At 50.1% G+C, this 13,424-nt stretch overlaps 2 protein-coding genes across 11 annotated transcripts in view; one reads left to right on the top strand and one right to left on the bottom strand.

Annotated features, from left to right (window-relative positions):
• Ralgps1 (Ral GEF with PH domain and SH3 binding motif 1) overlaps positions 1 to 13,424 on the top strand; it is a 259,202-nt gene that overhangs the window by 142,310 nt on the left and 103,468 nt on the right. The gene's annotated exons all lie outside the window — the stretch shown is intronic.
• Positions 1,320 to 13,424, bottom strand: part of Angptl2 (angiopoietin-like 2) — a 32,427-nt gene continuing 20,322 nt past the window's right edge. The window contains exons 3-5 of the mRNA XM_005382438.2: positions 6,917 to 7,110; positions 5,443 to 5,713; positions 1,320 to 3,079 (exon numbers count right to left, since the gene is read on the bottom strand). Coding sequence (XP_005382495.1) covers positions 2,880 to 3,079; positions 5,443 to 5,713; positions 6,917 to 7,110 — 665 coding nt within the window. The 3' untranslated portion in view covers positions 1,320 to 2,879. The remainder of the gene's footprint in view (positions 3,080 to 5,442; positions 5,714 to 6,916; positions 7,111 to 13,424) is intronic.

Raw genomic sequence — 13,424 nt, 5'->3', positions numbered from 1 at the left:
TAACTCATTCTCTTCCACCCCTAGGATCTTTCCCCTGCTCTTCTTACCCAGATTTAGGTGGGTAATGCTACAGAGCCAGTTTCAAGCCATCTCATTTGCAGAGAGGCCTTTACTTTGCTCTGGAATGTGGAAACCTTGGTGTCTAATATTTTGTCCTTAGCCTTTAGGCTAAATCTGAGACAGAAAGTATCTTTTTATATCTGCTACTCTTAAAATGTACCCTTTTTTGTGTAATCTGGTTGTTGTAGTTCTCTTACTATAACCAGGCTCAGTAAGACTTACATAGGTGAGATGATCCGGGAGGCTGGGGAAGACCACTTGAACTCCTAGTGTCTGTGGACTCTTAAGCATGGCCGACTCCCTTCACCATGGCTTTCAGCAATGAGAAAATTTATCTTTCAGTCTTGCTGAAATTGGCAAGGTTTGGGGGAAGGTGTTCACTGTCACTTGCTTGGAGAACATTAATGTCCAAGGTGTAAGCAAACCTGGGACATGGGGCCAAAGCCCAGGGCAGAAGAAAGTCCAGGCTTTGTTGACTTTCATATGGGTAACAAATGTACCCACCATAGAGAACCCAAGATTAGTAGAATTTCTATGATTTTATACCTTAAAAGGTGGCCAGGCATGGTAGTATACACGTGTAATTCCAACACTTAGGAGGCTGAGGCAGGGGGAGTGCCATGAGTTTATGGCCAGCCCAAGCTACATAAGAGTTCAAGGCCAGCCTGCATTACATAATGAGACCCTGCCTCAAAACAAACAAACAAACAAAAAGGTCACTGGCTTGGATGGAAAAAAAAAAAAAGATTGCAGTGGATCAGGCCTGATCAGACCCCAGGATGCTAACTGGTTGTGTTTTCTGGTGAGGTAGTACCCCTTGACTCCCAGGCTCAGGGCCCTGAGCACAGCTCCCATCTCCCAGGCTCCTGTTGCATGCTGCTGCCTAGTGACCTGGCCTCGTCTTGTCTTACTGGAGGGAGAATGGGCTCCACATTTCCGAGAGCCTCTTTCTTCTCTTTCCATACAGTCAGTGTGTTGTTTGGACAAGTCTCAGCTTTGAGTGCTGGAGTGAGGATTAGGGGAAGGCACTGGGGCTGCTTCAGTGTCCAGTTTGACTCAGAGCTCTCTACTTTGGGGCTTGGCCCCAAGACAGGTGACCAGCAAGGACTTGTGAGGGAGCATTTGGGAGCCACATGGGGAGAGAGAGTGCACTCTAAACAGTTGGGGTGTGTGCCCTGTGCTGAACCTCCTTCTGGTTTTACTTAAAGAGACTTTGATCTGGGAGCCCCAGGAAAGCATTCTGAGACAGCAACGCACTGTGCAGGTACATCCACGTAGCACTGATGGCTTTTATTGCAAATTCATGTCATTACAAGGATGATCTGGGAATATATTAAAAAAAAAAAACCTCCCTTTTATATACATGAAACATGCTACATGGTACACTTCTGAGAAATGCTGAGGTAACAGGCTTGCACCTAGACGTGGACAGTACCAAACACCGCACACCTCACAGACCTGACCCATGTGCCCACCGGGAGGATCTCACCCTCCTGAATCATCTCTTGCCCCTGGCTTGGCAGTCATCCTGGCACTGTGGAGCCAAACAGGACATAGGAAGCTGCCGTGCTGCAGAGCAACAGCAGGGTTCTGGAGGCCCGGTGATCCAGCAACTCCTGAGAAGCAGCCAGTTCTGTGTGTGGCCCTTGTCCTCCGGGAAAGTGTAGTTCATGGATGAGGTGCGGGCTCTGATTTGCCTGTGGTGGGACCTCCAGTCTGTAGCCATCATGGGGCCCCTATGCCCTGACATTAAGTTCCCTTCAGCTGAGCGTCTCTGGCAAGGTAGGCTGCTATTTGTGTGGAGGTTAAAATGAAGTAGAAGCTGAAGTATGAATGGAGCATACGAAGCTAAATACATAGTCTGTGTGGTCACTGCTGTAGCTTTTGGTCTGACCTCCCCTTTTCCAGGCAGAACCCAAGTCTGAACTGTTTCCTTCTCAGAGGTGGAGGAATCTTGCCTGGAAAGAAGGTCTCCGTGGCAGAAAAGGTAGACATGGGTAGGAAGAGAAGAGGTGCCTCAAACTACCGTGAGCAGCCAGGGGCAGAGGCACAGGAGGTGCTGGATGAGTGTACTGGGTGGAGGGACAGCGAAGAGTCCTGAGAATGGGAAAGGCACATAAATGGAGAAGTAAGGGGATTTTGAAATTTGACTAGCTGTTCCTGTTCTTAAGAGAGGAACTCCTATGTGAGAGATGAGCCTTGTAAACCCTCCTGGAAGAATCCAGGCACACCAATAGCAGGCCAAGGATTAGTCTTTGGTGCTACACAGCTTGTGATCTACCTGTAAGCTCCAGCCACACAGCACTAAGGAAATGTTTTATTCCTAAGAGCAAAGCTGTTGGCGACAGCTTCAACATCTGAGAATTGAGGAGAGTACATAACTGGAGTATAACATACTCTAGAGTATGTTATATGGCAAACCCGTGTGTATATCTAGGCATATCACAAGGGGTGTGTATCTAAGTGCGTACACGTGAGGTATACACGCAAGTGCACAGGGGAGGCTCATGCACTGTATATTGTAAAGATAATCTGCAGTTGTGTTTTTATTGTAGAGACTTCATTTTTTTTAAACAAAGTTGTCATCAGTCCTGTCCTGCTCTGGAAGCATGAGGGGCTTTCTGGTGTGAAGAGAAGTAGGAGGGACAGAGAGCACTGTGGAGTTCCATTCCATTATCTGGCACAGTGACTTGGGAAAACAGAATCCAGGATTCTAGTCCTCCCGAGAAGAACTGGTGAGGAGTTGCTCATTGTGCTGGGCCTGCAAGGCCGGGGCGGGTTCCTGGTGATGGCCACACAAGGTCAGTAGGGGAGCAGGCTTAGTGGAAGGTGTTCGGGTTGGGCCGGATCATCATCACCACTTTCTTGAGTGAGTAGGATCCTCCTCGGAACTCAGCCCAGTAGACCCCATCCTGGTAGCGGCTTCGGTAATGGCCCCCTCGGTACCAGACCCCGTTGAGGTTGGAGTGGGCACAGGCATTATACCACCAGCCTCCCTTCTGGTAGTGAGCGCAGTTTCCTGCAGGAGAGAAGAGTGAAGAGGTTTCTTGGCAGAGCGCTAGGGTCTCCCCCAGACCCTCTCTGGGAGGCCTTCAGAGCAAGAACATTGGAAAGATGGACCCTCTGCAGCAGAGGTCAAAGCTGGGCTTTAGACCTGCTCAAATCATCCTTTGAGGCTAGGTTTTATAACCAGCTAGCTATGAGAGTGCAGACAGGCTTAACCTCTCCCCGCTCCACACTGCATCCTCTTCTGTAAAAAGAGGACAGAAATAATGCCTACGCCGTAGGCCCACCGTGAGGATTAAAGGAGGGCCAGTGCTTAACTCTGAGCCCAGGCTCCTGCAGAGCAGTCCTGCAGCGGGGGCAGTCCACACCACAGGCTCTGGAGGAAATGGACATGGGCTGGGGTGCGTAGGGGAAAGGGAAAGGAGTTCTTCACAGGCATTTTTAAGAGTTGAAAGAATTGGATCAAGAGTCTTTATAGAATGACAAGGGAAGTGTTTAAGAAGAAATGCCCTTCTTTTCCTCCCAGCCTATACTCCATCCAAATAACTTTTTGTGTTATTTCATAAAGGAGGCTATTTCCATGAAACTCTTGGCATTATCTCATCACGCTGAGCCTTGCTGCCAAGGACAAGCAGTTCAGAACAATGAGATGCGTGGGCAAGGTGTGAGCCGGCATGCAGGGACATCACTCCCCAGGCGAAAGGAGGCAGAGGAGCCATGGTCACATGGGCTGCGTTGGGAAGCCTGGAGGGGACCTCTTCCTCAGGGAGGGGCTGCCCCATCCACTTGGGGCTTAGAGTGCTTGATGGAGCCAAGCCTGTAGGATGGGGTGAGGAGGTCACAGGCAGTCTGAAGCAGAAAGCTGGAGCCTCAGCCCCAGGCACCCAGGTTTCCCAGAGGTTGGGGGGTCTCCTTCTGGGCCATGACTCAAGGCTACAAGTACCAAGAGGCAGTGCTTCATGTTTTGAGCAGGGAGAGCCTTTGGCACACCACAGTCAGAGTCCCATTTGCCAGGGGAAGCCCCTCCTGCACTGACCCTGCACATCAGGGCCAGGAACCCATGTGAGAGTTTTAAGTCACAGAATGCTCCTATCTCTCCTCCCCAGGGTGACACTCAGGAAGTGCTGCAGCAGCCGCTGCCTTCCTATCCTGTCCCAGGGTCTGACAAGCACTGAGCACCTTCCTCCTGCCCCGCTGTCCTAGAAGTCTCAGCAGCCCTAACCAGAGACCCTCTGCTACAGAATGAGAGCCTGCTCCTCCACAAGGTCCCTTCCAGCAGGGTCAGTTCAGTGTCAGTGAGTGGACAGAGATGTCTGTGTGGCATGAGCTTGGGCAGGTCACGTCCTACCTGTCCCCTGATGTTGTGAGAAGTGTGCAGAGGAGCATGGGAGTATAGTTGCCTTGGGGACCTGGAGTGAGGTACCCCCACCTCAGTAAATAGGTGTCAGGTCCTTTCTGGGACAGTCTGCACAGTGGGTGGTGGAACTTGCTCAGACTAGGACTAAACAAGAGGCTGGGCAGGAGGAGTCAGGCGTGCCCAGCGGAACAGACTCGGCCTTGGCCTGGGGGTGGTGCCAGTTTCAGGTGGCCTGACTACCACCGTCTGCATCCATCACCAGAGGGCCCTATCTCAAGAAATTGGTGTGGGACTTGGGAGGCATCAACCTGGGTGAGGCTGATGTTTGTACTTAGGGGCAGCCCTGTTTGTGCACCTCATAATGTTCTGTGTCCTACCTTGTTTTTTATCTGATAAAGACTTCCTGGTAAGCTCATGGGTTTGAGGCCTGTGATCTTGGACAAATCATTCATCTGTCCTATCTGGTTTCCTCTTAATAGCTTCCTTACAGTGTAGCATTAATATTAATAGCAGTAAGTAAACAGAGCTCTGACTATATGCCAAGTCCTAGACAAGGCACTTGAGGTACCTTCTCTCTAACCTCCTCCCTATGCTGCACTCAGGTATTGTTCTTCCTTTCAGATGTGGAAACTCCCAGGGAAATTATGCAGTGGGCTGAAGACATAGCTTCCGAGCTCAGAGTATATGGCCTAGAGTCCTCTGGTCTGTGTGCCTCAGAGAGGTGAGGAGAGTACAGTATGGCACAGGAGTGACTGAGTTGGCTCAAGGTGGCCCTTGTATATGTGATTTGTACACATCTCTGTCTTTCCCTTTTTATAAAAGCCACTGTGACCCCACTTGGCAAAGGAGATCTGAGGGCAGTGGGCAGAGGAAGAGCCCTGCAAAAGCTGGAAACAGGTTCAGGCAGCTTGGCATATTGCCCTGGGCCTTGCTGTACCCATACCCTGGAATCAGGGGCTCTGGCTTTGGGTGACCTGTTTTCACTACCCAAAACCTGGGTTAGACTCCACTCTTCATACCTGTGTAGACATCATGGTCTCTGTCGAGGGTGGTGAACTGCTTGCCGTTGTGCCAGGTGAAGGAGTCACCTGCATTGCCATGGTAGCGCCCCAGCCGCAGCTTGTAATACTCGCTCTCTGGCTCCACACGGAAGCTGGCATATTCTGCAAAGACTTTGCGGCCAGACCAGTCCTCCATGGTCACCAGCAGTTTGTAGTTGCCTTGGTTCGTCAGCCAGTAAATGTTCTCCAGGCCCAGCCAGTACTCACCATCAATGTTCCCAAACCCTTGCTGTGAAAGACCAGGGAGAGTGTGAGTGTAGAGCCTGCAGTGGCCTGACCAGTGTCCTGGTGACACTGGCCCCAGTAGAACAGCCTGGGAAATAAGAAGAGCATGAGTAGGCCTGGCTCCATCCCCCCTCCTTCACCTAGTGGCTGTGTGACTTGATTCACCTTTCTGAGCCTCAATCACACGTTACTGAAACATATGGAGAGTGTGCCTCCTCTAAGGCAGGCACCACCTGCGCCATCACCTTCCCCACAAGGCTAGTGCAGGAGGGTGTGTGATGTGGTCATTCAAAGCATGGGTAAGCCAGGACTCAAGCTAAGACACATCTTGAGTGCTCTGCTGTGCCACTCCACGAGGGAGGAGGAGTGTGGAAGAGTCTCCAGGAGCCCACAAGTTAGGAGGTGGAGGAGGAGAAGCAAGCAGAGACACAGGCTGATCAGGAAGTGGGCTGGGGGCAAGTAGGAAGGAAGGGGACCAAGAAGGGGGCACGACAGCTGTGTGTGAAGGCATCATGGCTAACTAAGGGGACTTGTGGCTTTGACGTCCGGGGCCTAAGCTGCAGTCATTTCCTTGACACACTGCAGCTGTGCAGCCATGAGCAAAGGACTCCCTCTTCTCACCTACAAGTAGTACTGTCCCCAAGGGTTGCTGTGAAGCTAAGTGAGGTCACGGCCAAGAGCCCTGCATGGTTTCTGGCATGTGGCAGATGCCTAGTGACCTGCCCAGGCCACCTTAGGGCCATCTGTGTTCAGAGGAGTGAGTGATATGTACTGATACCTGGCAGCCTTTCCTACTGCAAGAATGAGCCCCGCAGTGCCCTGGGAACTGGGGAGCCCAGAGGATAGGCCCTGCAGTTAGGACCAAGGTATTACTACATTTCCCATGGGAGCACTTTGAGGGAGTCTCCCAAGGCCTGGGAGCTTCAGAACATGCCTCTCTGGGCTTCAAGAGCAGGTCTCCCCATGGAAACTTAAGCTGGGAGTAAGATGCTGCCCGCTCTCCAGGTGCAGCGAGGGAGCCCCCACCCGATTCCGTGAGACTTTAGTGGTCCGCAGTCTTAGCTGCTGTCTTGCAGTACGTGCTTTCAGCTGCAGGGAAGGAACCTGCCTTCACTACTCAGATGGGTTCACGAAAATGCCCTTGTCCTAGTGCTTCTTGGCTCGGTGTTGACCAGTTACATCAAAGACAGGCCCTGCTGGGTCTCACCTTGTATGTCTCCCAGTTCCTGAAGAAGTTGACAGAGCCATCCAGGCGCCTCTGAATGACTGTCCAGCCCCCGGGGTCATGCCTCTGGTCACACCACACCTGCATGAGGCGATTAGTGTTCTCAGGCTTCACCAGGTAAATGGAGCTGGTATCGTGGCCATCCTCCAGGGCCTGCAGACAGTCTCTCCACGGGCCTGGGGACACAGATGTGTACATGTCATATGCTGCCTATGCCAGGCCCTGCCTCACCTATATCTCAAACAGCATAACCTTTGGAAGCGCTCTAGTGGGGAGCCACAGGAGCAGGCTGGGCCCAGAGCCTGGCCTGGGGTTTGAGGGAACCAATTTTTGTTCTGCAAGTTTGAGAAATGATGTGGTATAAGATCAGCAGCCCGGCTCAGGGGTCAAGATGCCTGGACTCCGAGCCCAATAGCTGCTTTTACCGCATGGTGTGACCTTGGGCCAGCTTCCTCATATCTACCCCTCAGTTTCCCTTGTTTGTAGAACAGAGATTATGTTTACCTCACTCGAGGTTGTCAGGATTACAGATCACTTGGGTGGATGTTCATGGAGTGATTATTTTTTAAAACATTAGTTCTGCCGGAAAGGAGAGGTATGAGTCTGCTAAACATGGCAGTGCTCCTCAGCACTGTGTCAGTTTGAGGCTTTGCTCCCCCAGCCAGGGGGGCTTCACCTGACTGCTCTTCTGAACATGAGGCCCATGTCAGCCTGGCTCCCCACCCCAGCCTATCCCATGACGATGCTCTGTGACATGCTGCAGTTTCTGGTAAATGAACTTTCACAGGGTCACAAGACCCAGGCTGAACCTAGAGCCTGGCTATGTAGCCAGAGGCTTTAGGATGTTTCTGGGAATCATACTGTGGTCCCAAAGTGTCCTTTGCAGACCAGATTCCTTTCAGCTCAACCTGTATGTTTTCCAAAAGAAGCTCACTGTGGCCAGATGCTCAGAGCTCATGTGTTTGAACATCTACAGAGCCATGTATTCAAAGGTCATTCTATAAGCAGGTCCATGAGCTTAACGGATGAGGTGTGGGACACATCCCAATTCATGGCTCTCTAAAACTGAGACCAGAAGGACTCTAGGAGTCTGAATAGCTACCGTACATCTTTCAGCTCCTTCACTCGTGGCCCCCAGCCTTGTCCATGTTCTGAGTGGGTTGTATCTGCAAGAATGTACAGACTCAAGTCACCCGCATCCAGACAAGCTAAGGTCTTTCTTATTGATCTGAGGAACCCTCAGGAGGGTTTCAAAGCCTAGTCATTCAACCACATATTTTAAAATAGTAAAATCAGCATACTGCTTCAGTTTCTTCAAAATATTCTCTAGAATGAGAATGGTTACGATCAGTAACGCTAAGAAAATTCTATCTTGCTCTATTAATTTCTATGTTCATTCAACAGCCATTGTATTCCAGACCCCACGGGGACCAAACTGGGTCCTGAAAGCCAGGGGAGGGTGGGGCTGCCCTGATGGCCCGTGAGGGAGAGCCGGCCTCACCAGTGCTTCCTCACCTCAGGTTCTGGAGAGTCCTGTGTTCTCCCTGTTTGTTGGGGTGAGGACCAACAGTGGCAGGCACACTCAGCTTTTCCTGCATAGCTCCAGCTTCTCAGCCTGCCCACTGGCTGGTGGCGGGGCTCCCCTGGTCCCCGGGTGATGGTGATACAGGCAAGGCCTGAGTCTGTGTCCTTGTTAGACTTCTCAGGGGCTATCCTGAGATTTTTAGCCGTGTGTGAGCACTCTTGGAGCCTGACGAAAGTAGGAGCTGCCTTGTTCCTCTGTCAGTCCTGGGAGCCCACCCAGGTCAGTTAACTGTGGGCTCCTCCTGTCATTCTCCAAGGGCTTCTTACCAACTTGCCTCTTTCCCAGCCCTCTCCCCACATAGGGGATGGGCTCACTCCTTTCCTTCCTGCCTCCCTTCGTTCCCTCCTTCCCTCCCTGTTGCCCCCTTCTGCCTGTGGCCCCACTTAGTATCTATCTGTCTTGGGGAAAGGGAGGCCTAGATCTCCAGGAAGAACATTCAGGAAGGAGAGAAACCTTTTGGTTGTTTTTGGCTTGAGTCCCAGAGACTGAGGCATAGAATGGGAGTTTGTCCCCGACAGCTGGAGCAGAGCACAGTGGGTGTAGGGGGCTCCCAGTTCTTCCTGAGGACAGCAGCGCAAGAGAGGCCATTTGATGGCAGTGCTAGTGACCAAAGATCTGGCAGTAGCCTGCAAACATGCATAACTGAGAGCAAGTCACCAGGCTCTAGGGATCACCAGATGGAGGGACTGTCCTTAAAGGACCACTATATATGGGGGCTTTGGAGGTAACTGGGAAGGTGGCAGGTCAGCCTGTGACTTAGCCTGCGCTGTCTTAATGGCTACCATCAATGGTTGCAGTATTGCCTTTGGCACACTGACAAAGAGCTGTTTTTAAAAAGCAGGTGTTTAAAAATGTTTTAGGGTCTCCATTCCTTAAGAATTTGGGAAAGCTCTAGACTCTCTCTTCTGAAAAACACACAGACTTACACGGTGCTGTAAACCATTTTGGAAGGCAGACGGATCCGCAGGCCCCAGTTATGAACCCCTGCCTCTAGGAGAATCCTGTCTTGAGTTGTAATAATAACAATAAAGTAAGAACAGTAGCAGCAACGTACTGAGCATTTCCCACACAAGCCCTGCTGGGTGCTTCCACCCCTCATCCTCTGACACCCCTGTGAGGCAGCAGTAGTCTCCCCACTCTGCAGATTAGGAAAGTGGAGCCATAAGGCCACATGGCCAGTAAGAGGCAGGGAAGGCTGTATGGTCTGTGTGGCCCAGCGCCCACACTCTAGAGCAATTTTCTTTTTCCCCAGCCAGAGTGTACTTGAGGGTCAGGGCCCAGACTTGGGTCTCTGTGTCCTGAGGACTGTTCCTTAAATTTTTACTCTCTTAACCTGCCAGTCAGCCAGGTTAAAAAAATAAAAATTCATAATTCACCTCAATCAAGATGTGCAATCTCTTTTTTAATTGTTCTTGATGATTTTTCCTTATGTCTGTCTCTTGGTGTCTTTTACCCATTTTTCAACTATTTTAGTGTCTTATGACATAGACATTTTGTTTTCTCCTTTCTTTTTTTGCGGGGAAGACTAGCTTAGGGGATGTGAGAACCTGTCAGTTGCCTCTGCTCCTCTCCCCACTCCTGGAGCACAACCACGTCCCTGCACTTCCCATGGCTCTGGGACCAGTCAGCTTCCATCAAGAACCATGTCTCCATTTTCCCTCTGAAGACTTTGTAGACTTACACCAAATCTCCTGCATTCAGATGTGTTTCCTTTCCTTACACTAAAGGCACTAGTGGGAAAGATAAAACACATAAATGGGGGGTGAAAATTAGTCCAAGAAATAGACTGCACTGAAAAATTGGCAGCTGGAAAATGATTAAGCTCTATTACAACGGCTTAGTCAAAACGGGCTGCTTTGGTGAGAAGTCTAGAACTGTGACAAAGACAATGTAGTGATGAATTGTCCTTGTTATGTACAGATAATCCCATGATGAAGGCCAGGTGGCAATCCAACTCTGATTAAGGAATCCATGGCTGAGGAGGTTTGGCACCAGGGAAAGAACTCCTGGCGTATCGAGTCGGTGGCCTCGGCTCAAATCTTGGTTCCTTCACCCACTCACAGGATGACTTGGGGCAGATTTCTCACTGACCCTCAGAGCCACAATTTCTTCTATAAAATGAGAAAAGAGCATTAGCTGTCCTAAGGATGCCACCAACACAGAACACTCCAGAGTCCAGCCAGAGCAGGTGCTCAGCAAATCCTCTCTTTATTCCCTTTGATACATAAAGGCTGACCTGAAAGTTGTTCGTCCCCTCTCCCCCAGCCACAAATTACTGTTTGTTTTTTTAAATTTCCAGGACTAAATATAAGGTTATTTACTAATAGATATTTTCCACAAGTTGTGTTTTAAAAATCTTCTGTGGAGGCCACAAAGATACACTGAAATAAAGAATGGAAATCTTTTTTGTCAACATAACTGGATTTTCAATGTGCAGTGGGCAGAGTGCTTCCCTTGGCACAGGGCAAGCGCCCGGACAGTATTTACCTTGGCTCTCCTTCTGAGTGGCGGCTCTGTCCAGAGCACCAGGCCAACACTAACTCAGCAGCGCCTAGGCCCAGAGCATCATGAGTGCCCCAACCTCACCTCCATAAAGACCACATTTACACCATGGCGGAATGTTCCATTGAAGAGCAGTGCAACCACCATGGCGTGCTGAGACTGTGGTTCTCAGAGGGGCATCAAAGGTGTGGGAAGTGTGCAGGACCGGGAGCCAGGAGGACGGGGCAAGATTCTGGCCCTCAGGAGCATAGAATGTGCAGGGCTCAGGCCCTTGGACCCCAGTGCCAGTTCTGGGAAGTATTGGTGGTGAACTGGTGGGGTGTCCAAGCCCCTTGCACCTGCTTCCTGCTCTCTGGCATTCTTAATGGAAGCATCAAGCACACAGAGCACACAGCCTCCCAGGAAACCATGGACCACCTTCTGGATAGCCTCCAGACAGGGCCTTTCTGGTAAAGGTGAGTGGGGGCCAATAGCCAGGTCAGGCTGGAGCATGACTTCCTCTTCTGTTTCTTCTCTCTGGTCTCTGGTCAGCTCCTGCCTCTCCCCTACCTTCATCAAGACAGTGTTGAAGTGGGCTCACAGAGTGCAGCAGCTTTCAGTCCACCTCCTACAGCCCCAAAGGGTAGCTGGTGAATGTCTGACCAAGCCAACTGTAGCTCCTCTGAGGCTGGGGAGTGGGGAGATGGAAATGGCCCTTTGTGGGCAGCAGAGTTCTCCCCTTGGCCGTGCTCCAGGAGTGGGGAGAGGAGCAGAGACAACTGACAGGCTCTACATCCCCTAAGCCTAGTCCTAAGCTTCAGGACTCAACTACCTTAGACTATGTAGAGGTCCCTGTGGCCTGAATGTCCTGGGAAGCTGCTTCTGTGAATGTTTTAGTCCCTACCGTTAGCCCTGGGGATGGGCTCCTGTGATATCACCAAGCCACCTGCTTTTGCATGAGAGCTGCATGTGGTTCTTGAGTATTCTCACTGATGATCTGCCTCTAAAAATTGTTTTCACCACTCTGTGAAACATTTTTCTAACAGAAGTGACTAGCTGTTAAAAATTGGATCTGGTGTTTCCTACTGGAATTTATCCTAGTGCCAGAGCATGCAGACTGCTTGGGTGCGAGTTCTACCCTGGCCAACATCAGGACAGACCCTGGCTTCTGAAAGGAGAGGTCCATGGGCTGGGTCCATGAGGATAGTCATGTCTGATCTCCAGTCTCATTTACCCACAAGCGTGGTAAGACAGCTTGGTTATGGTCACATATATTCTATATCAGTCACTACTCTTCAGCAAGCCAGACTGCGAAGCCATAGCCTAAGCACGGGAAGTTTGTATGTTTGCAAAGCCACCTCCTGTTTCTGCAGAGCCTCGGAGTCCACGTGAGCATTACTTCCAGTCATTCCAGGGAAGGAGCCCAAAGGCTCCTGCCTGCTCTGCATGTTGCCTTCATGCTCAGGTGGAAGGCACAGTGCCGGGGTCAGCGAGCTTTTCAGGAGTTTATGAAAATGTTTGAGGCCTCAGTAAAACTTATTGGCTCTAAAATATGCAAAGAAAACTACAAAATTGGAATTTATTGGTGTATAATTAAATTTCTACAAAGTGCAACATCTTGTCAAATTCATTAATTGTTAATTTTAGCTTTCGTAAAAATGCTATTACTTTTGAAAATAGTTTGTAGGTTAGATTTTTCTCACTCCCCAGGAATTCCAGAATACACCTGATGTTTGTTGAGAAATCAGAGCCAACCATAAATTAACGAGTTATTTTAGCCAAATAATTTCAAAAGCAAAATACTCAAATCCTACTTGTACAGTAAAAATTATATGAGATGTGCGAGATGGGTGTACTTTGGTGTATTTGATACAATTTGAGGCCTCTCAAGAGCTTTTAGACCCATGAAGGCCCCAGAGGGGTCCTGTCCATGCTATTTGACCTCAGGATAAACATATGTTGCAGTATCACTTTGCAGAGGACACTCTGAGAAGCACACAGCTTCTGCAGCTGTGCAGAAGAAACAATTTAAGAAAGAGCCTATTTTTTTTAAAAAAAAGCTGGGCATGGTGGTACATGACTATATTTCCAGTACTTGGGAGGCTGAGGCAGGAGGATCGCTGTGAGTTTGAGGCCAACCTAGGCTACCAAGTGAGTTGAAGGGAAGCCTGCACTGCTTAAGTGAAACCCTGTGTCAAAAAAAAAAAAAAAAAGAAGAAGAAGAAGAAGAAGAAAAGAGGCTATGCTGGAAAGGTTGTGGTTGTCTCACTGTGTGCATAGATGAGCAGCTTGCCGGAGCTTCAGGGACTGGTAGGAGTGGAGACCTGGGGTCCTGGGTACCGGTAAGGACAGCTATTAGTAGTGCGCCAGGCTGCCCAAGTGAGGAGATCACTGGACCTGGAAGTGGACAGTACCCAGAGCCTC

Source organism: Chinchilla lanigera, unplaced genomic scaffold (genome assembly GCF_000276665.1).
Source record: "Chinchilla lanigera isolate Chin_1 unplaced genomic scaffold, ChiLan1.0 scaffold00018, whole genome shotgun sequence".
Lineage (NCBI taxonomy): Eukaryota > Metazoa > Chordata > Mammalia > Rodentia > Chinchillidae > Chinchilla > Chinchilla lanigera.
The sequence above is the reverse complement of the archived record's forward strand: the minus strand, read 5'-3'. Positions and strand labels throughout refer to the sequence as shown.